Source organism: Emys orbicularis, chromosome 1 (assembly GCF_028017835.1).
Source record: "Emys orbicularis isolate rEmyOrb1 chromosome 1, rEmyOrb1.hap1, whole genome shotgun sequence".
Taxonomy (NCBI): Eukaryota; Metazoa; Chordata; order Testudines; family Emydidae; genus Emys; species Emys orbicularis.
The window spans coordinates 146371971-146396034 of NC_088683.1; the positions used below are offsets into that span (position 1 = coordinate 146371971).

Here is a 24064-nt window from a genome sequence, read left to right on the forward strand (position 1 = left end):
CACATTCTGAATATTTTGCTGCACTCAGATTATATTTACACCAAACAAAATCCCCCCACGAGAGAGACAAATTGGAGCAATAAACCTGCTTTTTTAACATCACTTTTCTTTTCTGGGCTGAAGTTGCACTCACAGTGCCAGGGGTGGGGGTGCCTATCTGTAAGGACCACAATTTACCCTCAAAGCCACCCACATCTCATGCTGGATTGGCAGGTTTCCAGATAGGTATCCTGTCTCACTGCACTGCACCTGCTCAGTGTAGTCCATTAGGCATGTGTGTAAGCGCACAAGCTTTTGCAAGCACCTAACTGGAGAAGCAGGCTCTTTTTGAAATAACATTTTAATTTGATTTCCCCCAAGGGCTGGTGGATGCCATGTACTCTATTGGGGTTAACCCTCGGGTGTCTGAGACCCTGGTGCAATGATCTGAGCCTTGGTTTGATCTCTATCTGTGAGCAAAAATAAAGTGCCAGAATCTGTCAACTTTAAGACAAGCTGTTTTTTCTTTTTTCCCTGGGAGCTGTATATTGGAAATCCCCTGGTGAAATGGCCCCAAATTTCGATTACTAATACAACCCTGTGCTGCTATGTGAAATACCGTATTCCAATCCAATCCGATCAATCAGGCAGACATTAGAGCACTTAGAAAAATTTAGCTTTGAAGGAAAGCTGGTCTCAACCTTAACTGTTGCAGAGCTGTCACTGAGCTATAATATCACCACTGTGTATTTTGTTCCCAGTCAGACCCCTGAGTGCAACTGTTCTGATTCAGTAACCTAGGACTCAGCATTCATGACACATGAGAACCCCAGTTTCGTCACATGACATTTGTGTGAGATCCTGGGGACAGACCCTCTAGACTCCTGACCAGCACTTTGGAACCACCAAAACAGACTGGGCCCAGCCCAAGACAATCTGTCCCAGGCGTGACCCTGAGCCCAGAGCAGTACATGCTGGGGTGGAGTTTGGTGGGTACTGTGTGACCCCTCACAAAGGGCAGACATGGGCAATAACGCCTGCACTGTAAGAACCTGATTATCACGTCTGAACATCCTGGTTTACAAAGTGCCCAGTAAACTGGGAAATAATTATTAATACTTTGTAACATCTCTGTAGACAATTGTGTAAGAGAAATGTCCCTCTGATCTCCCTTCTCCTTGTTCTCAGGGTACTCCGGGTACAGGCTGGCAAACGGCAGCACAGGGTGTTCGGGGAGAGTGGAGCTTCGCCACGGAGGCACCTGGGGAACCCTCTGTGACTCCCAGTGGGATTTACAGGCTGCCCACAGCCTCTGCCAGCAGCTTGACTGTGGATTTGCCATGTCGATGCCAGCAGGGCAGCTCTTTGGCACAGGAGATGGGCCTGTCTGGAACGGCACATTTGGCTGTGAGAGGAACGAATCTCGCCTGAGGGACTGTCTTGTTACTGCGCTGGGCACAACTGAGTGTCCCCCTGGGAGCGAAGCCAACGTGGTGTGTTCAGGTGAGCAACTGCAGTGGGAAAGAAAAGAACTGGGGATTGGGGAACATCCTCAGCCAGATCTTCACAGTGTGTCAATCGGCCAAGTGCCACTGGGCTCAGTGAGGCTATGGTGATTTACACCAGGTGGGGACCTGGCCCATAAATTGGCGCCTTGTCCCTGCACCAGCCAAGTCTGCTGGAACTGATCCCTCTGTGAAATGCTTGTGGTGCCTTGAGTATGGAATGTACCAGGGAAACCAAATTCTGGTCCCTTGTCCTCCCTTTGCACTAACTGACGTGGATCAAGTATCAGTTTGTGAATGTGCTGGTGTAGAATAGCCCCACAGCCCCCACAGAGTAACTGCTAGCATTGAACATGAGTAACAATCCCTTCCTGTTCCCCACTCCCCTCCCAGTCGTTGCCATTAACTCTGATCACTGCGCCACCTCGACACTCACTTTCCCTTGTGCTCAGGGTGCCTGGGCGGCAGGTTAGTGGACGGCACCGAGTGCTCCGGGAGAGTGGAGATCCAACATGGAGACACATGGGGAAGCCTCTGTGCCTCCCACTGGGATTTGCAAGATGCCAACGTCCTCTGCCATCAGCTGAACTGTGGCTACGCGGAGTCGATCCGGGGAGGAGCCCATTTCGGGGAAGGGAGCGGAACCATATGGAGCGACACTTTTCATTGTGAAGGGACTGAAACCTGCCTGTGGGATTGTTCTCGCATGGCCCTGGGCAACCCAGCCTGCTCCCGCCGAGACACGGCCAGGGTTATTTGCTCAGGTAAGTTTAATACAGACGTGTATATGTTAGTTACAGTGCAGTGTACTGCCCAGATTAGGATCTTCACGAGTAGTCCCATTGACTACAGTACTCAAGGTAAGTAGGGGTGTCGGTATGTTGCTCTTTGTTTAAGTTCCCCAGATCAGAGACTCCTCCGGGTGCAGTGAGGGGTGGCAAGGTGGATCCTAGCACTAAGACAGAGTTAACCGGAGAGAATGGCTCTGTGCTATAAACCTGGGGTTTGTGATTCACAGATTCCCTCAGTCCCAGCAGGGCTGACTCAGCCCTTCATCAGATTGAAGTTGGTGTTGCAGAAGCAACCTATACGCAGAGATCTCATCCAAGCTGTGGGGCCATTACAATCCCATTTCACTCTGGAAAAGTAGGTGTTTGCCCTGGTGTCCCTGGCCAAAATGCTTCCCCCATTGCTCATCCTGGGTTGTGTGCTGGTGGGCTGCAGCCCTCACCTGCAGTTTGCTCAGTGTGTGTGTGTATGCTTGTAGATCATTAATACCCCACAACTCTTCATAGAAATAGTCATTGCTTTGCGAAAGATCCCAGTTTTCAGGAAAGTGTTCAGATGGTTCCAGAGCTTGGCTCCTGAGCCAGCTGGGAACTTTCACAAAGATCCTGCGCTTAGTGAGAGCAGCTGGTGCTTTGATGAAGATCCTCCTCTACAATGCAACACAAATACTGCAGGGGTCCTTTTTCCTCAAGGCTTCTCCAAAGATCTTCAAAGGCTTCCCCATGCCACACCAGAGAACTGCCATAGCTGATAGATGGAAAGTTATCTGATGGCTATCCATAGTGGCTTAGGCCAGGTTTTTACAGCTGTTTCGCTGTTGCTCCATTCAGCATGGGAATGCCTAACTGGTTTAAGAGCCTACGTTTCATTTTCAGTAAGGATTTAGGCACTTAGCAGCCTTCATCAATGAGATCAATAGGATTCACATCCCTGAGTGACATAACTATGCCAACCTCACCCCCAGTGTAGACAACAATAGAAGAATTCTTCCATTGATCTAGCTACCACCACTCGGAAAGGTGAATTACCTACAGCAATAGTCAAACCCCTTCTGTCACTGAAGGAGGGCTTGGCTACACTCGGGACTTCACAGCGCTGCTGCGGCAGCAGCGCTGTGAAGCGCAAGTGTAGTTGCGCCGCCAGCGCTGCGAGAGAGCTCTCGCAGCGCTGTATATACTCCACCTCTCCGAGGGGCGTAGCTTGCAGCGCTGCGAGCGAGCGTGCAGCGCTGCAGGCTCTGATTACACTGGCGCTTTACAGCGCTGTACTCGCTGCGCTCAGGGGGGTGTTTTTTCACACTCCTGAGCGCAGCAAGTTGCAGCGCTGTACAGCACCAGTGTAGCCAAAGCCGGAAACATCTACACTACAGCAGCGTAGCTGCAGTGGTGTTCTGTGTCACCGTAGCGCCCAGAGTGTAGACATGGCCTTAATAAAACAAACATTTAATGCACAGAGAAAACATTGTAATGACTATGAATAACATTTAAACAAAAGTGATTAAACAGTAAATCTATGGCTTCTCCTTATAGAGAATGTCCTCCTTTTGTTTCTGTTACAACTTAACATGTTCTATACTTCAGCACACACATCAAAACACATTCCCCACTGATCTTCTCTTAGAGATGATTTCTCAGTCTTTGCAGTCTGGTTGTAACATGTAGTGTGTCTTCAGAGCTTGAGAAATGGCAGTACCTCGGTCGTTTCAAACACTTCGGAACTCGGTGAGCAACGAAACAGTCTGGGGATCTCGGCAGCTAGCAGTGTTCCAGCCCTAGGCTTGGGTTAAGAGTTGACTGGGTCTCTCAGTTGCTGGTGCAACATAAATCTGTAGCCTGTATTCAATGTGGTACCAGGATTGGAAGCAGCCTCTACAATATCTGTTCCCTGGATCTCTGTAAGGCTCTCACTGTCTTCTCCCCATAAGCCCAGCTAAGTCAGGCAAGAATTCACAAATCCTCACCTCACTAAGTGCTGCCCTGTTCTCTCTCTTTAACTGAGACAGAATCCCAGTTTAGAGCAGTCAGCTGATAGCGAAATGTAAATTCCATAGGCTCTGTGGTCTCCACAGTAACAAATACTGCCCCCAACTCTCCCTATAGGTCCATAGAACACACCATGGTGCACCAAACATTATCCCAATGGAGGGCTGCCCTAGAAAATAAAGCTGGCACAGCACTGCCCTGTATCCACTGTGGTACAGGGGTTGGGACCAGCCCTCACAGCAGACACATCTCTCAGTGCTGCATCTATCAGCCACTGAGTCCACAGGGCTGTCTTCAATTCTTCTGTCAAGCTAGCTACCCCTCTCGGGTAGGTGGATCAACTTAAGCAATGGGAGAACCCCTCCGGTCGGCATAGGTAGGGTCTACACTAAAGGGTGACAGAGGTGCAGCTGCAGCTGTGCCGCTGTAGCCTTTCAAGTGTATAAAAGCCCTTCAACTCCTGTATTTATAACCTCCTCCCCGCCCCTGCACTCTAGCTCTGCCCTCAGAGGGTGACTAGGGTGTGACCTGCCAGCTGGGTTGCCCATAATGTAACAGAGGCCCAGAGTATCCAGCTAAAATCTATGTCCCCTCCCCACTGCATCTTTCGCTTCCTGTCAGAGAAATAAAGTCAAATGCTGCAGTACAAGGAGTGTGGGTCACACTGACACTCTGAAAGTGCAAAACACTGTAATAATACAGTATAAATATTCTTACTCTACTTCAGCACAGGAAAAATAGCAGCAGATCTCAAGAAACAGAGCTATCCTCGCTCTTTCTCTGGGCCGATGGTGTTCACAGTTAGTATTTGTACTTCCTCCTTCCACTTCTTACTAACTACAGGGTTCATTTACACCTGCTGTGACGAAGTGGGAATATTCTTAATGTTTTCTCTGAATACTGTGTGGGTGCCTCAATTTCCCCTTTGCATTTCTTAAGTATCTAGGTGGTGGGATAAGGGGGTGTGATTGATGCAGAGCCCAGGGCCGGCTCTGGCTTTTTGGCCGCCCCAAGCAAAAAAAAAAAAAAAAAAACCTGCGGCGCGGCTGGAGTGCGGGTGCAGGGGGACCGGCTGGGGGGGGGGGAGGGGGAGGGAGCGGGCGGGAGAGAGAGAGAAGGGGGCGGCCAGGGCTACAGCAGGGGCGCTGCCATGCGGCCCCTCCCGCTGCGCTGCCTCCTGCCGCCTGCCGCGAGGGCTCCGCTCCGGTCGGCGGGGAGGGAAGGAAGAGGACTGCCCTGCAGGGTGCTCTGGTTCTCCGCGCCGCCGCCCCCTACAGGGCGGCTGGAGCGGAACAAGAACAAAACAAAACAAAAAAAGCAGCCGTGCCGCCCTAGGATTGGGCAGAATGCCGCCTCCAACAATCTGCCGCCCCAAGCACCAGCTTGCTCAGCTGGTGCCTGGAGCCGGCCCTGGCAGAGCCCTAAAGGGCCAGTGTGATGCTGTCTGCACAGAGAATGGCCGACGCCCTGTCTCCTGGAAACAGATGGCCTGGGCCCCTCTCCTGCAAATGTGCCAACTGAAGGTGTTGGAGAACAAAGAGATCAGGTGACCTCCTGGCCCGGGAAAGAGACAAAGGCTGGAGGAGGGGCTGGAGAGTTTCAGTTTGGAGCTGGCTGGGGAAATGGAGGGAGGCCCAGATGGGGCTCTGGCAGTATCGTAGCTAGGGGGGTGCAGGGGAAGCAGCCGCTTCCCCTCAGCACATTTTCCAAAAGCGACGCCTTTCCGGGCAGCCAGCACTGGGCTATGGACTCGAAGTCTGGAGCTGGGTTTTGCATGCAGCTCCGCGCTGCCCTCCCACATCCCCAGCCCTGCTCGCTCGCTCCCTCCGGGGCTGCAGGCAGCGTCGGCTGTTGCCTGGCTCCCCGGGAATGAGGAGGAGGAGGCTCCCATCCCCTCCACCGCTCCGGCTGCTGCTTCTCCGCCCCCCTCTACTCCCCCCGGTGCTGTGCAGCACGGAGATCTGCCGGTGCAGTGCAGTGTCAGGCAGCCCCTCTGCACAGCCCAGGCTCAGCTGGCATCACGCCTCTGGCAGCAGCTCTCCAGGCTCTGTCCTTTCCTTTCATCCATTACTGCCCACCCCTGCCTGCCCCCCTCCCGCCTGGGCATTGCACGGAAAGCCCGAACGCCCAGCAGGCACCATCCCCCTCCCTTGCACTGCGCTGCATGCAGCCAGCCCTGTTCAGCTCGAGAGAGCACCTGTGCAATCCCTGGGGGCAAGGATAACGGGGTTTAACCCACCTGGCTTGCAGCTGCACTTGAGGCTGGGGCGCAGCAGGCTGCGGCGTGGCAGGCCAGCCCCAGCAGAGCAGTACCCTGCTGGAGAAGGGGGATTTTTCTGCCGTTGGTTGACACGCTTAGTCAGATTGTCAATGATTTGCTCCGTCTCCCGCCCGCCCACAGCTGCCCGGCTCGCTAAGCCGAACCCCGCTTGGTGCACCCTGTCCAGGCAGGGGTGGGCTCTGCTGGGAGGGGAAGGGGTGGCAGCGCAGCCCCCCAGCCTTTCCACAGCTTATTTGCAGTCTCACTGACATGAGCTAGGCGTATATTTCTCTCTCTCATTGCCACTCATTCAAACTTGGCTGGGCTGCCCTCCCCTGCCGTCGGGGGCCGAGAGGACCAGGGAAAACAGGGCGGGTGCTGCAGGACGGGAGGCAGGATGAGCTGCTGGGCTGTGAGAAAACTGCCGGCTCCAGAGGGGAGCCCTGTCTGCCTCCTGCAGGAGCCCTGAATGGCTGCCCTGTCCCATGGGGCAGGGCAAAGGGAAGGCAGCCAGCCAGAGGGGGTTTCTTCCCCGGCAGGGGTGGAGATTCTTGGTAATCGCCAGCCCAGCTCCCACCTGGCCTGAAATCCTGTCCCTCCCTGAGACATAGCGAGAGCTGGCAACCCTGGGCTCAGCAGAGGGCCCGATCTCCAGTGCCCTCACCCTTGAGGCACCTTCTAAAAACGGATTTGCAGCCACCTGCTGAAAATACCAGGCTGCCCTCCAGCCATGTGGCTAGTGCTCTGTGCTCCCAGGTCAGGGAAATCCAGGCCAAGTCTCACGAGTGGGAGAATTAGTATCTCCCACCCTGGAGCCAGGGGTCAATCCCCAGCCAATGCAGAGAAATCGAATTTCCGTACAGTTAGACCCGGGATAGCGACTGTGGGGAGTTTTTTGCTAACATTTCCTAGAACAGACAAAGCCTGAAAATGCAGAAGGGATTTTGCAAGAGAGAAATTAGAAATTGGCCAGGAATAATTCCCTGGGTCTTATGGAAAGTTATTTCCAGTCTGAAAAGCATTTGTGTTATGGACAACATTATCCGCCCACTTTGCCTTATAAAAAGAAACCAGACTATCGAATGAAAACTGTTGAATTTATGTTATTCATTAAATGTGCAGTAATCATTTCAAAAGGAATCTAATCCCAAAATAAATTAGAACAGAGCCCTAGAAGTATTTCCTCCTACTCTGCATTGTTGAAGTAGCGTATGTTTATTACGAGAATTGGAATGGCCAACCTAGCCAGCATTATGACAGGATGGTTTAGGTGAGTGCAACAAGAACTTGTGAGACTGTATATTGGGTAGCAATTAATGTATGTAACGCTTTGCATGGAGTATGGTCAGGGGCGGCTCCAGGCACCAGCGCAGCAAGCCTGTGCCTGGGGCGGCATGTCGGTTGCTGTGAGGGCGGCAGTCAGGCGACCTTCGGCGGCGTGCCTGCTGGAGGTCCGCCGGTCCCGCGGTTTCAGCGGGACCGGCGGCAAGTACGCCGAAGCTGCGGGACCGGCAGACCACCCGCAGAAACGCTGCCGAATCGGTGTGACCGCAGACTGCCCGCAGGGATGACGCCGAAGCCCGCCTGACTGCCGTGCTTGGGGTGGCAAAAAACATGGAGCCGCCCCTGAGTATGGTAAGGCAGGGTTCTCAGGCCCTACCCAGCAGATGGACCAGAGGAGGCTAGCATGAAATCAGAGCTTTGGCCAATCTGACCATCTTTCCACATTAGACTGTAGTGACTTCCAGCTACTTGTCATTTCCAGATGAAATACCATACAACACCAGAGGTCTAAGGTACACACACGCTAGGAGAAGGAACAGATATAGATTATTATTTTGTACAACATAAAATAAACCCCATTTTTCCAACTGTGGCACATGAAAGAAAACAAACCCCTCCAATACAGTAAAAGTGCGCATAATACTGAAACCAAAGGGCAGGGGAGAGCAGGCACAGCTATGCAGGCTGCTTACAACAGAAGGAGAGGAACAGAACGCTTCAGATTAATCCTTTTATTAACAAAAAAATAGTTTTAAGACAGTCGTGTGTAGAAGTAGCAAAGTACACAGAGGCTATGGGGAAGGCTGCCAAGCTGCTCTTCGGACTGGGTTATAGGAAAGATGGGCGAAGACAGGGCTGGACCATGAGTCACCTTTACAGAGAGCCTGGCAGTGCAAGGCATCCGGAAGATGACTGTAAATTCAATAGGACCCATGGGTGCACCACAGAGGAACCCTCCATTTCTCCAGTTGATGGGAGCATTTTGGGCCCCAGTCCACCAGAGATGCACGTAAATAGCCCTACTGACTCGAATGGAGCTAGTTTACTTAGAAAGTGCACTTCTCCTATATAGGTCATAAGGATCCTATCTGTCTGAATACTGGCTGCTCTTTCTTTCTTTGATCTGCAGAGTGACTGATGCTTTTCAGATGTCAGTTGTGGATACAGGAGGGTTTCATTGCATCTTCTCTCTTGGCCCAGCTACTGTTCTCCCTTCTTGTTGCACTGATAGTGGGTGGGTGTGTCTCACCTTTTTTTTTAAATCATAGGGACAGTCTTGTCCTCTTCTCCTCTCCTGATGTCAGAGTAGATGCAGGCAGTCATATAGTATCTCAAATGCAAAGCTGCATTTCACTGATCTGAGGTTTGAAGAACAATGTTGAACTAGCTATTTTACAGGATGTCTAGATTTCATTCCTGTAGTAACAGAACTGGTGATAGGAAAGCAGGAAGAGGTTTGTTTTTTGTTGTTGGTTTTGTGTGTGTGTGTACAGCTTAAATTGGTTAAAAACCCTAATTTTCAGTACTCAGTGTTTCAAAAATGTTAGACTGCCAACCTGTGTCGTAGAGATGTCTTTTGTTTAAAAAACCCCCCATGAATAAAGCTACTTTGAGGGAAATTACTGCTTTGTCCAACCCTGAAGAGCTATGAGATCTTTGCTCACCAATTCTCATAAAACTTTTATTTGTCATGCCTTTTTGGTGAATTTAGTATTACGATCTATTATAAATAAAGTGCATTTCATTGTTTGATTTTAAAATGAAATTAGTAACTGGAAAAAATGGCCAGTATTTTTTTTTTAAACCTGTGACAATTGTAAACAACTGTATTCTGTCATTTAGTTTCTAGAATCTAACGTATATCTAAGTATAATCTAAAGTTCTCCTGTGAAATGCCGGCTGTGCAAACCCTTCCGTGGCTGGATCATTCTTGTGTTTTTATTTTAAGTACAAATAAATATGTATGAAGAATTTAAAAGTATGTAATTAGTAATTTGATATGTTGGGTGGCGCCTTTTTTTATGTGTTCGCTCCCCCTGATGTTAGAACCTGGCTACGCCACTGGGCTCTTGCCTACCCGGCCCCAACATGGGCCTGACTGAGGGATCCTGTTCCCTGTACCTACAAGTTCTGTTTTGGATTGTGTTCCTGTTGTCTAATAAACCTTCTGTTTTGCTGGCTGGCTGAGAGTCATGTCTGACTGCGGATTTGGGGTGCAGGGCCCTCTGGCTTCCCCAGGAGCCCCCCCTGTGCGAACTCGCTGTGGGAAGCACACTGTGTGAGAAAAGGAAGGTGAATACTCCGAGGTCAGACCCAGGAAGGTCGAAGCTGTGTAAGCTTCTTGCCCTGGAGACAGTCTGCTCACAGAGAGGAGTAATATTTCCCCCAGAGTCCTGACTGGATTCATATGGAATAGTTCCAGAGCATTGTCCGGTGACTCTGTGACACCTGCTCAGAGATAGGAGTCTTAATGTGAGAATCAGACCATATATAACTTTAATAAAAAACAGAGTAATTAAATCCCTGTCTTAAGTGCAATATTAATCTCATCTTTAAATATGGAGTCACTACTGTCCTCTGTATGTATATTTTTTATAACTGTTTACATATTTAGGAAGATTTGACAGGTTTACAGATCATATTTTGGGAACACTTTGGCTCCTTTGAAATGCAAGGTGCCGTACACACTGTATAAATCTCCAATGACCTAATCACCAGAAAGAGTCTTGGCTTCTCCCACAAGGAACTTCAACATCTTTACATGCTCACAGTGAACAAAGTTTTAAAAAAAAATACAAATGTTTAGAAAAAAATGGAACCTTCCTCCCCCTTGCCCAGAGGTCACTCACCCCTCCAAGCATCATCTCCAGCCAAGCCAATAGCTAGAGTTCATGAGAAAGGAAACTCAAGTGTCCACAGTTGCAGACCTGGCCTGGAAAAACCCAGCTGAGTGCAGAAAAGACTCCTGTTGTAAATCACACCTATCTCACAGCACTGCCGCTATCAGTGTGTGGGGTGAGCACTGAGCGCTTTTGCCCAGAGCGTTTTGGTAATCAGGGGCCTGATCTGCCAGGTGTTCCTGAGCACTCTCCACTGACATTGACTTCTCGGGGAGGAGAGAGCGCTCCACATCGTGCAAGCTCTGATCTCAGAGCTGGGGAATTCTTTCCCTCCATCACCTCCTGCATTTCTGAGTAGACAGACAAATGAAACCCTTGAGAGAGGTTGTTCCCTGTATCACTGCACAGCGGTGAGGGTTACCTCCCACTTGGCACAGAAACCTGTGTTTCACATCACACCTATGTATTATTTCTAGTGCAGTACCAGCAGGGAGTGTTATTCAGCATATTTTGTGTCTCTGTGACCCCAGGTCGTTCTGAGGCGCTCAGACTGTTGTATGGAGAGAGCCGATGCAATGGGACAGTCGAGATTTTCCTCCATGGTGTATGGGGCAGAGTCCTGGATGACCAGTGGGACATGAACGATGCCAGCGTGGTGTGCAGACAGCTCCAGTGCGGAGTCGCTGAGAAAGCTTATAACCCCCCCAAGTCTGAGCGAGGAAGGGGCCCCGTGGGGCTGAGAAGGGTCCAGTGTGCAGGAAATGAGACTCGTCTGACTCTCTGTGATAACTCCGCATCTGAGACAGCCCAGGCAGGAATTGCTGAGGACGTCGGTGTCATTTGCTCAGGTGACTTAGTGTGAAAATCTTCTAAATATCCTGTCCTTGTTCAGTGGGAACATGATCCACCCCAGGGCCTGCCTCCACCCCACCTTGTGCTGAGATCTCAGCAGTCCTTGAAATGATGTGGATCTGAGGTTCAAACTGTGACCCATTTATAGTAAAAATATATTATATACAGAACAAAGCATAGCCATGTTATACGGTTAATGCACTATAGCAACCTCTCTCTCTCATATATTTTTATGTTCAAAAAATTTCATGAAAACCTTTTTCCTGTGAAAAATCTTTACAATAAGATTACAAACTTTCACAAAAAGTCTGTTTTCATTGAAAATGTTCAGATTTTTGTTGAAAAACTTGGGCTGTTGATTAACCACAGTTAACTCATGCATTTAACTAAAACAATTAATCGAGATTTTAAAAAAAATCCTTATTAATCACAGTTGAATCACACTGTTAAACAATAGAATACCAATTGAAATTTGTTTTATTTTTGCATGCAGTTATTTTTTTTACATAAAATCTACATTTGTAAGTTCAACTTCCATGATAAAGAGATTAGACTACAGTACTTGTATTAGCTGAATTGATAAATACTATTTCTTTCATTTTTTATACTTCAAATATTTGGAATAAAAAATAAATATACAGTGAGCACTGTATACTTTCTAATCTCTGTAATTGAAATCAATATATTTGAAATGGTAGAAAACATCCAAAATATTTAAATAAATGGTATTCTATTATTGTTTAACAGCACGATTAGTCATGATTAATTTTTTTTAATCACTTGACAGCTCTATGAAAAACCCTAATTTATTTGTGGAACATGAAAAATATTCATGGTCATTCATATTTTGTGGGGAAAAGGATGAATTTCCAAGCAGCTCTAGTGTATATAGTGGCTTCTTGATTTTAAAGTCTTAAAAAACATGCTGTATTGTATCAGAAAACAATAGTAAGAAAAGGAAGTCATATGCAACCTGTTTTGACCAAGGCTGCCATGGATAGTGGCTCTGGGTTAGATCCCACAAGGGACTTGGGCATTGCAAGGCCTGACTCCTAGGTGCCTTGCCATCCAATGGAATCCTCAGCTCTGAGTCATACATCCACTCCCCATACAATGCATGGGGAGAGTTAGGCACCAGAAGCCAGAAAGCTGATCAGGGAACCACCTAAATTTGCCAGCAGTGAAATGCCAAGGACGGGAGTAGGGCCTAGATACACAAAGTTCTTTAGATGCCAACCTGCTATTGATCTAAGCCTCAGGCCCCTGACACACAGGCAGAGGTAAGCACCTCTGCTCAGGGATCTCAGTCATGAACCCACTCCTTGAGCTAGGCATGTAAGCCAGATCAGGTCTCATCTCCCCATTTTATCCATAACCCAGTGGTTAAAGCACTCAGCTGGGAGGTGGGAAATCCATGTTCAATCCCTGCTCTGCCTAATTTGGTGCAGGGATGTGAACACAGGTGAGTGCCCTAGTCACTATAGACTATAGGGCATGCTGGGGTGGGTCTCTCCTGCAGGAAATGTTCCACTTTGTACAAATAATCAGTCACTGAATCAGAAAAATGCTAGAGATTGATTCTAGCTGGTGGCCAGGGCACTCACCTGGGATATGGGAGAGTCAAGTCCCTGCTTCAATAAATATGTAACGATTTATACATTATGTATTTATAAAGAGGCAATTAGGTAGCTGCGTACCTTTGTGGATGTATCCCTCTGTCACTTAGGAAATACATCAAAGTTGCTGTTCTAATGTGACCTTGTTAAATCCTAATCTAGAACTGTGCAATTATCCTTCATTTAAAGGAAAAGAAGGAAAAAGGAATCTGTGATGGGATTTTTTTCATTGTTCTTGGTTATACATGACTATTGTACAAGATAATTCTATTGTTCTTTTTGCTGGTATATTATTTACATTAAGGTCCCACCGTAAAAGTAAACAAGTAACAGATATTTTAACTATGTCCCTTGTGGCAAAGTACCTTCTTCCCCTCAGCTGGCTCAGTCCTTTTTGCCTTGGAGACACAGGCTTGGGCAAGGCAGATCCTTACCGGTAGCACAGGGTCTGGCTATTCCTTTCCTCAGTTGGTCCCTTGTGTTTGTTTTCCTTCCCTTCTGGGGAGGGAGTACAGCCTTCCTTCCTGGAAGGGTTCAGTGTCTTGCTGCACCCAGCCTACTAGCATCTTCCCTGCTTCTCTCACCCCTCTCTTTCCACCACAGGGGAGGGTTTAAAAAGGTCTCAAGCAATTGGAGCCAGCTGAACCTAATTAGTTTCCTACTAACCCCTTTTTCCAGCTGAACCTTGTTTCCCCATAGTTATCTCTCCTCAGTGGGTTCTCTCTCCTCCTTTTCACCCCTGGGACTAATTACTACCCCCCCCCCCTTGTAGCTGTTTGTCCTGGGTTTACCACATATTCCACCCCGCTCAACACTACGGGGTTGGGCTACTTGGGTCGGAAAGCAGTGCACTCTCGACAGGTCATCCGCATTGCCATGTTGGGTTCCAGACCTATGTTGTACTGTGAAGTGGAAGGGTTGAAGTGACAGGAACCATCTTGTTACTCTTGCATTTTTGTCCTTGTTTTGGTGCATCCACTGCGGAGGGGCATGGTCCCTGACAAGGGTAAACCTCCGTCCAAGTATATAGTAGCGGAGGCTTTCTACAGCCCATTTTACCACCAGGCATTCCTTTTCCACTACGGCGTATTTCCGTTCCCTAGGCAGGAGCTTCCTACTGAGGAAGAGGATGGGGTGTTCGTCATCTCCAACCATTTGTGAAAGTATCGCCCCCAACCCGACTTCAGAGGTGTCGGTTTGTAGGATAAACTCCTTCCCCCAGTCTGGGGCTACTAGTACGGGGTCTGTGCAGAGGGCCGCCCTGAGATCTGCAAAAGCACCTTCGGCTGCGGCAGACCATTTTACTATGTCTGGGCCCCGAGCTTTTGTTAGGTCTGTTAATGGGCATGCCCTAGTGGCGAAGTGGGGAATGAACCGCCTATAATACCCCACTGGTCCCAGGAATGCTCTGACCAGTTTTTTCCAGAGTGGTTGGGGCCACTTCTGTATAGCTTCTAATTTGTTGAGTTGGGGCTTCACCACACCCCTCCCCACTATATACCCGAGGTACTTGGCCTCAGCTAACCTGATCAAACATTTGGAGGGATTCACAGTCAGCCCCACCTTCCTCAGGTTGTCCAGGACCGCTTTCACCTTCTCCAAGTGCGTCTCCCAGTCGGGGCTATGTATGATGACATCGTCGAGATAGGCTGCAGCGTACTTGCCATGGGGTCACAACAGTTTGTCCATTAGCCGTTGGAAAGTAGTGGGAGCCCCATGCAACCCAAAGGGGAGGACGGTGCACTGATACAGACCTTCTGGAGTTGCAAAGGCTGTCTTCTCTTTGTTGGCCTTGGCCAGGGGGATCTGCCAATAGCCCTTGGTCAGGTCAAGGGTAGACATAAACCGTGCTTTTCCCAGTCTGTCAATCAGCTCATCTATCCTGGGTATAGGGTACGCATCAAATTGGGACACCTCATTCAGCTTGCGGAAGTCGTTGCAGAACCTCATACTGCCGTCAGGCTTAGGCACTAAAACCACAGGACTTGACCATTGGCTATAAGATTCTTCGATGACTCCTAAGGCCAGCATTTTCCTGACCTCTGTCCTAATCTCTTCTCTTTTGGCCTCCGGGATGGCTTGATGTTCACCTTCACTCCAGGCTCTGTGAGGATCTGATGGTGCACCTCAGTAGTCCTGCCTGGCTTTTCCGAGAACACATCCTGGTTGTGTTTGATCAGGCTGATCACTTCCGATCGTTGTTCCGGAGTCAACTCCGTAGATATTCCCACCTGTTCGGGCTGGTTGCTTTTAGTGGATGGTGCCCCTAACACAACCACCAGAGCTTCTCTATCCTGCCAAGGCTTCAGCAAATTTATATGGTAGATCTGCTCCAGCTTCCGGCGACCCAGCTGTCGGACCTTATAGTCGACTTCTCCTATAGCTTCTATTATCTCGTACGGCCCCTGCCACCTGACCAGGAGCTTGCTCTCTGCTGTGTGTATGAGCACCATCACCCGGTCCCCCACCTGGAACTTCCAGGTCGCTGCTTGGCGATTGTAGTATGTCTGTTGTGCCCCTTGGGCCTTCTCCATGTGTTAGTGCACAAGCGGGGGTGACTTGGGATATTCTGTCTTTCATCTGCAAGACATGTTCAACAACGTTTCTCCCAGGGTTCGGCTGTTCTTCCCAGTCTTCTTTAGCCAGGTCCAGTATGCCCCTGGGGTGGCGACCATATAACAGCTTGAAGGGGGAGAATCCAGTGGAAGCCTGAGGAACTTCCCATATGGCAAACAGCAAGTAAGGCAGCAGGGCATCCCAGTCTTTCCGGTCGCGACTAACCACTTTCTGTAACATGTTCTTCAATGTCCTATTAAAGCGTTCAACAAGGCCATCAGTCTGGGGATGGTAGACCGATGTCCTGAGGGTCCGTATGTGGAGCATTGTACATAGGTCCTTCATCAGCTTAGACACAAAGGGGGGTCCCTTGGTCCGTCAGGATCTCCTTAGGTATCCCTATTCTGGAAAAAATCTGGACTAATTCTTTGGCTATGGTCTTGGACCTGGTGTTCCGTAGGGGTACGGCCTCGGGGTATCGGGTGGCATAATCTAGTACTACCAGAATGTACTGATGGCCCCAGGCTGACTTCTCCAATGGCCCTACTAGGTCCATAGCTATTCACTCAAATGGGTTTTCAGTAATTGGCAGAGGTACCAAAGGGGCCCTTAAGTGTGGTCTGGGCCCATGTATCTGGCATTCCGGACAGGATGTACAATATCGCCGGACCGCCGCATAAATGCCGGGCCAAAAAAAACCTCTGTAGAATCCGGTCTGTATAGCAGATTGTACTTAATCACATAATATGGCCCTGGGCCCTTAACTCTCTCCTCCACGGGGACCCCATTTACCTCGACTACTTCTTTACAAATATTGTTGTATATGGGATCATTGGCCTGATCCTGACCAAAATTCCCAAGTGCGGTCCCCATTTGTCCAAACTCAGGGGGGTCTACCTCCGTCTCCCCCTCGGGGAAAGCCCCTGGGGAACCAGGTCCGGCAATAGGGTTGTTGATCGCTGGCCCAGTCCCACTGTCGGTTGAGCCCCCTCTTTCCCCTACAAGCGTAGACTTCTGGTACTGGGTCAGGATCCTCGTCCCCCTCCTTTTATCCGCCCTCCGTTCCCTCCGAGTCTTCCTGGACTTCACTGGTGGGGAGAACAAATTCTGGCTAAATTCATGGAAGGCTGAAGGGGGATTAACTATTTGGGCCACCCCCTGGGTCCCAGGGTCATTATTTTCTTCTACCTCCTCCCCGGGTAGTAGGCTATCAAACCCCGGAAAGTCTCATCCAAGAAGGACTGGGTAGGGGAGTTTCAGAACTACTCCCACCGTCAACTTAGTGGGGCTTCTGAGAACTTCTTTTTTTACGGAGATGGTTGGATAATAGTTGACATCCCCATGCACACAGGATATTCCTGAGCGCTTGGCCCAGGATAGTTGGTCCTGCCCGACCAGCTTCCCCGAGACTAACGTGATCGCACTTCCCCGAGTCTACCAACGCTGTGGTCTTTATACCATTCATCTTAACGGGCCTAGTGTATCTGAGGGACCATTGCAACCCTGACTAGACTTATTAGATCACATGGTCCCCCTATATCTCCCAATTCACATTGCATAGGCTCTTCTAGATTTGGGCATTGGGCAGCAATATGCCCCAATTCGCCACAGGCATAACATCGGTACCCCGCTCGGGGCAGCCCCCTATTTTTTGGGCTGATGGGCTTTATCCCCCCGAGTCTTTCTCCCCCAGTCCTGAAGTCTCTCCGGGACCTCCGGCTGCTCTTCCGCCTCCTTCCTCCCGTCCATTGTCCAGCCTAGCGCTAGGGCAAACCGGGGCCTCGGCGCAGAGACTGGTCTCCGATTCTGGCACCTTCCTTCCCCGGTGGTCCGAGAAAGTTCTTGGGCTGCTAAGTGTCTCTCTATGAGGGCAACTAGTTCATCATAGAAGGAGGGATCATTTTGGCGGACCCACCTTCATATGTCCGGAGGCAACCCCCTCATGTACCTGTCCAACACCAGGATTTCCGCTACCTTCTTCGGCCCATGGGTCTCGGGGCGGAACCACTTCCGAGCAAGGTGGATCAAGTCAAATAGCTGGGACCTCGGCGCTTTGTTGTCCCGGTATTTCCACTCATGGAAGTGCTGGGCCCTTATGGCTGGCATCATGCCTGACCTCGCCAGGATTTCTGCCTTCAGCTGGGGGTAATCCATAGGTGCTTCTGTGGTCATGTTGAAATAGGCCTTCTGGGCCTCCCTGCACAGAAATGGGGCCAGGATACCTGCCCACTGGTCTTGGGGCCAGGCCTTCCGCAGGGCCGTCCTCTCGAACACGAGGAGATACGCCTCTATATTGTCGTCTGTTGTCATCTTCTGTAAATAGTTGCTTGCCCGCAGTGGCCGGGTCCCCTGGGGCCCATGCATCAGCATGGTCAGGGCTTTCAACTGGTTCACTACTTCATTCAGGGTGGCTTGATCTTGGGCCGCCTGGTTCATCAGTAATTGGTTTGTCTCCTGTTGGACACGTACTGACTCTTGCTGGGCCGCCATCTGTACCCTGGTGGCCTGTATCAACCCCTTCACTACGTCCTCCATTTTTTTTGTTTGTGATTTACCCTGCCCTGAGATGGCTTGCCACAGAGCCTTACTCACTATACCACATCCCACCCCCGACACCACGTGTGGCAAAGTACCTTCTTCCCCTCAGGAGGCTCAGTCCTTTTTGCCTTTGAGACACATGCTTGGGTAAGGCAGATCCTTACAGGTAGCACAGGGTCTGGCTATTCCTTTCCTCAGTCAGTCCCTTGTGCTTGTTTTCCTTCCCTTCTGGGGAGGGAGTACAGCCTTCCTTCCTGGAAGGGTTCAGTGTCTTGCAGCACCCAGCCTACTGGCAGCTTCCCTGCTTCTCTCACCCCTCTCTTTCCATGCAGGGGAGGGTTTAAAAAGGTCTCAAACAGTTGGAGCCAGCTGAACCTAATTAGTTTCCTAGTAACCCCTTTTCCAGCTGAACCTTGTTTCTCCGTGGTTCTCTCTCCTCAGTGGATTGGGAGAGGCCTTTTAACCCCCTGGGGCTAATTACTAACCCCCCTTTGTAGCTGTTTGTCCTGGGTTTACCACACCCTATATCGTGCACTGTATGTTACTGCATTGATATCATTTTTCATGCCCATTCTAACTGCAGGATAACTACAGCACATTAGGGGCCCATTTCTTTTCCCATTGTGTCAGTGGGAGCTTCACAGTTGATTTCAGCAGAGTAGAATTAGGCCCTAAGCATCTGGGAGTTTATTGTAGACACATGGATCCAATTTGCCTGTCTTTCCCTTTATTTGTAAAATAAATTGGTACCAAGTCTGCTTTTCTCTAACATTCTGGTACCTCCTGTCATGCTGTCTGGAGTGGCTCACCACTGTAAGTGACTATCTCAGGGCAGACTCAAAAAAACAAGGGCAGACACCCAAACTGCTGGTGTGTTCTATAACAGGTCTCAAATTCAATTTGCCTTAGTGCCAGTCCTCAAATCCTCCCAGTGGGCTAATAATGTCACTGAAGATGGTGTTCAGAAAAGAAAACATTTATATTGTATTTTTTATTCTGAATGTCTTAGAAATAATAAAGCTGTCATATAATAAAGCTGAAATAATAAAGTTGGGGGGAGGGATAGCTCAGTGGTTTGCACATTGGCCAGTTAAACCCAGGCTTGTGAGTTCAATCCTTGAGAGGGCCACTTCGGAATCTGGGGCAAAAATCAGTACTTGGTCCTGCTAGTGAAGGCAGGGGGCTGGACTCAACTCCATGACCTTTCAAGGTCCCTTCCAGCTCTATGAGATAGGAATATCTCAAATTTTTTTTTTTTTTTACAACTTTATACAATTCTTCTCCTGCCAGAGAGGTTTTAGTGTTTGCCAGACACCTGGCAATGCTTCAGTTCTGTCTGTTTGTTGATGTTTGGCCTCCCTGCCTGAGTAGTTGAAACCTTCAGGATTGCAGCAAGGTGTGCATCAGATAGTTGTGTTTGGTATTTTGACTTGTTTATATTCATTGTGGAAAAAAGTGATGCTGCCTCCATGGCTGACTCTGCCCGGCAACTAATGATGATATCTCTGTCCCTCTCCCTCAGCCAATGGGAGCTACGGGGGGCAGTGCCTACAGCAGACATTGCGGACAGCCTGTCTGCCTGCGTCTCTCCATCTGTCTCTCCTCCATGGGCCGCAGTGGGGAGGTTCAAGGGCTGCAGATGGCCCGCAGGCCAGGAGTTTGAGACCCCTGTTCTATAATTAGATTTCACCAAGCCAGTCACAAACATGAACTCCAGGATCACTACACAAGTTTCACTATGGAGTCACAGACATCCCCTTTAGGCTCTTCAGCCTAACTTGCCACCCAGACAAACTGAAAGTTGTGATAAAATGTCACTTAATCATAATATCACACCACACCGAGTTTCCCCCAGTCCCAAGGGACCAGTCAGTCACTCCAGACCTTATTCCAAAGATAACGCTGGCAGCCAGTTCTATTGTAAATATCTAAAGGTTTATTAGCTAAGAAGGAAGAATGAGGGTTATTGAGAGTCTATAGCAGGTAAAATATAACAGGCAAATCAGTTTGTAACTCCAAATGGTGGCACTGATGTAATAAACTGTCAGTTTCCCAAAAGTCTTTTACAGGGTGTCATGAGGTACTCCATTCACTGCCGATCTGGCACCTCCTCCTCGTCACTCTGGGAATTAGCTCTCGAGGCCAACGCCCAATCCACAGTTTGCACACCATCACTCTGACTCTGGTCTGCAGCACATCTTGCTCCAGGACCCGCAGCATCCTCTTTGTGACTTAGCCCTCCAGCTAGGTCACTCAGTGTTCCCCCTTACGGGATTCAGTCCATCAACAGTCCTAGGCCATCTTCCCATTCACTGCCCTGGTGCCACTCCCTCAGTGGCTGGTAGGGGAACCCAGGGCTGCCCTGTTTTCTGGGTTCCAGTCCAGAGACAGCTCAGCAGTTCTGGGCTTCCTCCCTCTGCCCACACTACGCCTTACCTGGACTGATGTAGTTGTGGTTGGTCCTGCTTTGAGCAGGGGGTTGGACTAGATGGCCTCCTGAGGTCGCTTCCAAACCTAATCTTCTATGATTCTATGACTGCTTCCTATACTCTGGTTCCTCTCCTCACTCTGGGTGAAATGCCAGCCCCAAGAATCCACCTCCAGGGAGTAACTGCAGACTATATCCCTGCAGCCCCAAAATACTCCTCCCTCTTCCCAGGGCATGACTTCTGCCTGCCTTACTGCAGCCTTTTCCAACAGCCCCAGCCCATAGCCAGCTTCCTGGCTTTATAGGTCCCACCAGTTCCTGAACAGGCGAGTCTCTCTAACCAGCTGATTCCGGCCTAAAGCTCCACTGTTTGCAGTGTAATTAGCTGATTAGGCCAACCTGGCCCAACCCAGCTCTTACAGGGCTAGTGTGGGGAACTCACCCCTTCACACAGGGCTACCCAGAATAACTCTGGGGATCTCTGTCTTCTCATTGAGTTATTCTTTTCTGTTAGAATCCAAACAGTCCAGAGATACAGGATCTTTCTTTGAATCCATATTTATATCTTCTTCTCACAGAAAACAAACTGACAGTCTCTCTACCCATGTGGGCTTTTCCTTTGATGACAGAGAGTGAGAAATGCACTTAGATTTTTGACCTCCAACCTTATGCATAATGGCTATTTGCTTTGAAATTAGCATTTTCTGTTAAAGTCCTTAAATCCCTAGCATTTCACAAAATTTATTTGATGTGTAATATGTGTTATTTAGCTACAAGTGTATTTACCATGTACATGTTTGGCATTACATTATGACAGGAATAGATAAGCGAAATGAGGATGGATCTAGACTGTTCTCAGTGGTACCTGATGACAGAACAAGGAGTAATGGTCTCAAGTTGCAGCGGGAGAGGTTTAGGTTGGATATTAGGAAAAACTTTTTCACTAGAAGGGTGGTGAAGCACTGGAATAGGTTACCTAGGGAGGTGGTGGAATCTCCTTCCTTAGAGGTTTTTAAGGTCAGGCTTGACAAAGCCCTGGCTGGGGTGATTTAGTTGGGAATTGGTCCTCCTTTGAGCAGGGGGTTGGACTAGATGACCTCCTGAGGTCCCTTCCAACCCTGATAGTCTATGATTCTATGATGCTATGAAAACAATACCAGTAATGTTCCACTAGTTTTCATAAAGTTTAAACATCTGAATACACACTTATACATCTAACCATTACTTTGATCTACACGAGTGAACTGATCTAAATACACTCTAGCATGACCTGGTCAGCCAGTGTCACACCCTCCCCATTCTGTAACAATTGAAAAGAATATTTGGTTTTGGGTAAATTAATTGCCTAATAATTCCTTGAACACCATGATGCTTATCATTTAAGAGTTGTTTGAAAATATTCAAGATTTCAAGTAAGGGCTAATTCCGCCAACCCTTTGTCTCACAAACAGCTCTGACCCATGTGACAGATCCTGGGATTACTCTGATGAGTAAGGAATTCAGAATTAGGCCTTTTCACTCACATGCTGTTTATCAATACTGCTCTGTAAAAAATATTCCTTGTTTCCTTACTCAGCTTCTCTTCTTCTCTGGGTTTCTTGTTAAAGCATTTCTTTTAAAAGCATTTCAATATCTCAGCCATTGTAGCATCATCATTGATTACATGACAGCTGTTTAATTATTCCCATATTGCATATTAACAGCTGGGATCTATCCCTGCAGGGAGCAGGCGGATCAGACTGGTGAATGGGACAGGTCGCTGTGCCGGGAGAGTGGAGATTTATTACAATGGCAGCTGGGGGACAGTCTGTGATGATTTCTGGGATCTGTCAGACTCCAATGTCGTTTGCAAACAAGTGGGATGTGGACATGCCATCAATGCAACTGTCTCTGCTCATTATGGGCAAGGATCTGGGCAGATCTGGCTGGATGATGTGAACTGCTCTGGGAATGAATCCGATCTCTGGGCGTGTCCTTCCAGGGGCTGGGGACAGCACAACTGCAGACACAAGGAGGATGCGGGAGTTCTCTGCTCAGGTCTGGTCCAGGAATGCTCATTTGAGCCTGGTTACCAGGGAATTTAATGGAGGGGGCCGACAATTGAGGAGAGAGCTGAGAATGATAGAGCCTTTACCTCACTGTCTCTTCTATAGGGTGTCCATACATCCAGTTTTGGCCGGGACAGTCCCTTTTTTAAGCCTGTCATGGCCATCCCGAATGTTTTGGCAAACAGGGCATTTGTTCCGTTTGCTTTTGCCAAGTGATCATGAGTTGGCAAGAGCAAATTGGACAAATGCACAGTTTTGCGAAAAAAGTGGGATACGACCCCTAGCGGGATGTGGAGGAACATGTGGGGGTGGGGCGAGTGGCAACACCTGTCCCGCACTGGAGGGAGGACTCAAGACAGCAGCTTTGGCCGGGCCAGCCCCCGGGAGGACAGCAGGGGTCTTGGGCCGCCCTGCGCACGGGAGGGAAGAAGGGGGCCTAGGGCTGGCCTGACACTGGTGGGTGGCAGGGGGGCTCAGGCCAGCCCATGTGCCGAGAGGGTAGGGGAACTTCAGGCTGTCCCTGTGGGGGCGGGATGCAGGGTGGGCTTAGGCTGGCCCCACGTGTGGGGGGGGGAGAGAGGAAGGGAGGCCTTGGGGTTGGGCCCCTGTGGGGTGTTCCGTTTTCCCTTTTAAAGAAAATGTGGTCACTTTACTTTTCTACCTACCTACTGGGGTCATGATTAGAAAGTCACCATTTCCCATATGTTCCCACCCAGGGGTATTGGAGATATTGCAGCATTTCTCTAGTGTTGGGAGGGCAGTCACTGTTGTATTGCAGGTATCTGTGTGTGTAACTGCTGGGAACTGGCGACTTTTCAGAGGTGACCATTGTATTTCTAATGGGCCTGTGGCGTCCAGGAGAGTCTCTCATTCTTAGAGCGATTCTCTCTGACATTTGCTCCTGCCGAATGATGCACAGGATCGTTAGCAATCGCTGGGATTTTACTCTTCACACCAGGTCATTTCAGAATCAGACGATTTAAATTCCCTTTTTGTGCATTTCCTTCTAGAATTCACGGATTTGAGGCTGCTGAGTGACAGTGACTGTGCTGGGCGGCTGGAGATTTTCTACAATGGGACGTGGGGCAGTGTTTGCTCCAATGGGATGTCTGGAGACATCGCAGCAATTGTCTGCAAACAGCTGAAGTGTGGGGACGGAGGGCAGATTGCAAGAGACTTTGCATATGGAGAAGGTTCTGGTCCCACATGGCTGGACCATGTTGCATGCAATAAGCAGCACAGGTCCATTTGGCAGTGCCCATCAGACATGTGGAAACAGCAGTCCTGTGATAACCGCGCAGAAGAGACCCATATTTCTTGCAGTGGTAATTCTGAAACTGTCTGTGCACACGCATGCTCACACCTTCTACATGTTTAATTCGTTGAA

The 24064-nt window shown here is 49.2% G+C and overlaps 2 protein-coding genes across 2 annotated transcripts in view; one reads left to right on the forward strand and one right to left on the reverse strand.

The window, feature by feature from the left end:
* The window catches only part of LOC135873059 (alpha-2-macroglobulin-like), a 1316454-nt gene that overhangs the window by 851498 nt on the left and 440892 nt on the right, over positions 1–24064 (reverse strand). The window contains exon 20 of the mRNA XM_065397534.1: positions 17078–17113. Within this exon, the coding sequence (XP_065253606.1) occupies positions 17078–17113 (36 nt within the window). The remainder of the gene's footprint in view (positions 1–17077; positions 17114–24064) is intronic.
* Positions 1–24064, forward strand: part of LOC135873060 (scavenger receptor cysteine-rich type 1 protein M130-like) — a 97353-nt gene that overhangs the window by 52667 nt on the left and 20622 nt on the right. Inside the window, exons 3-7 of the mRNA XM_065397535.1 lie at positions 1168–1264; positions 2016–2248; positions 11170–11487; positions 22352–22666; positions 23688–24002. Coding sequence (XP_065253607.1) covers positions 1168–1264; positions 2016–2248; positions 11170–11487; positions 22352–22666; positions 23688–24002 — 1278 coding nt within the window. The remainder of the gene's footprint in view (positions 1–1167; positions 1265–2015; positions 2249–11169; positions 11488–22351; positions 22667–23687; positions 24003–24064) is intronic.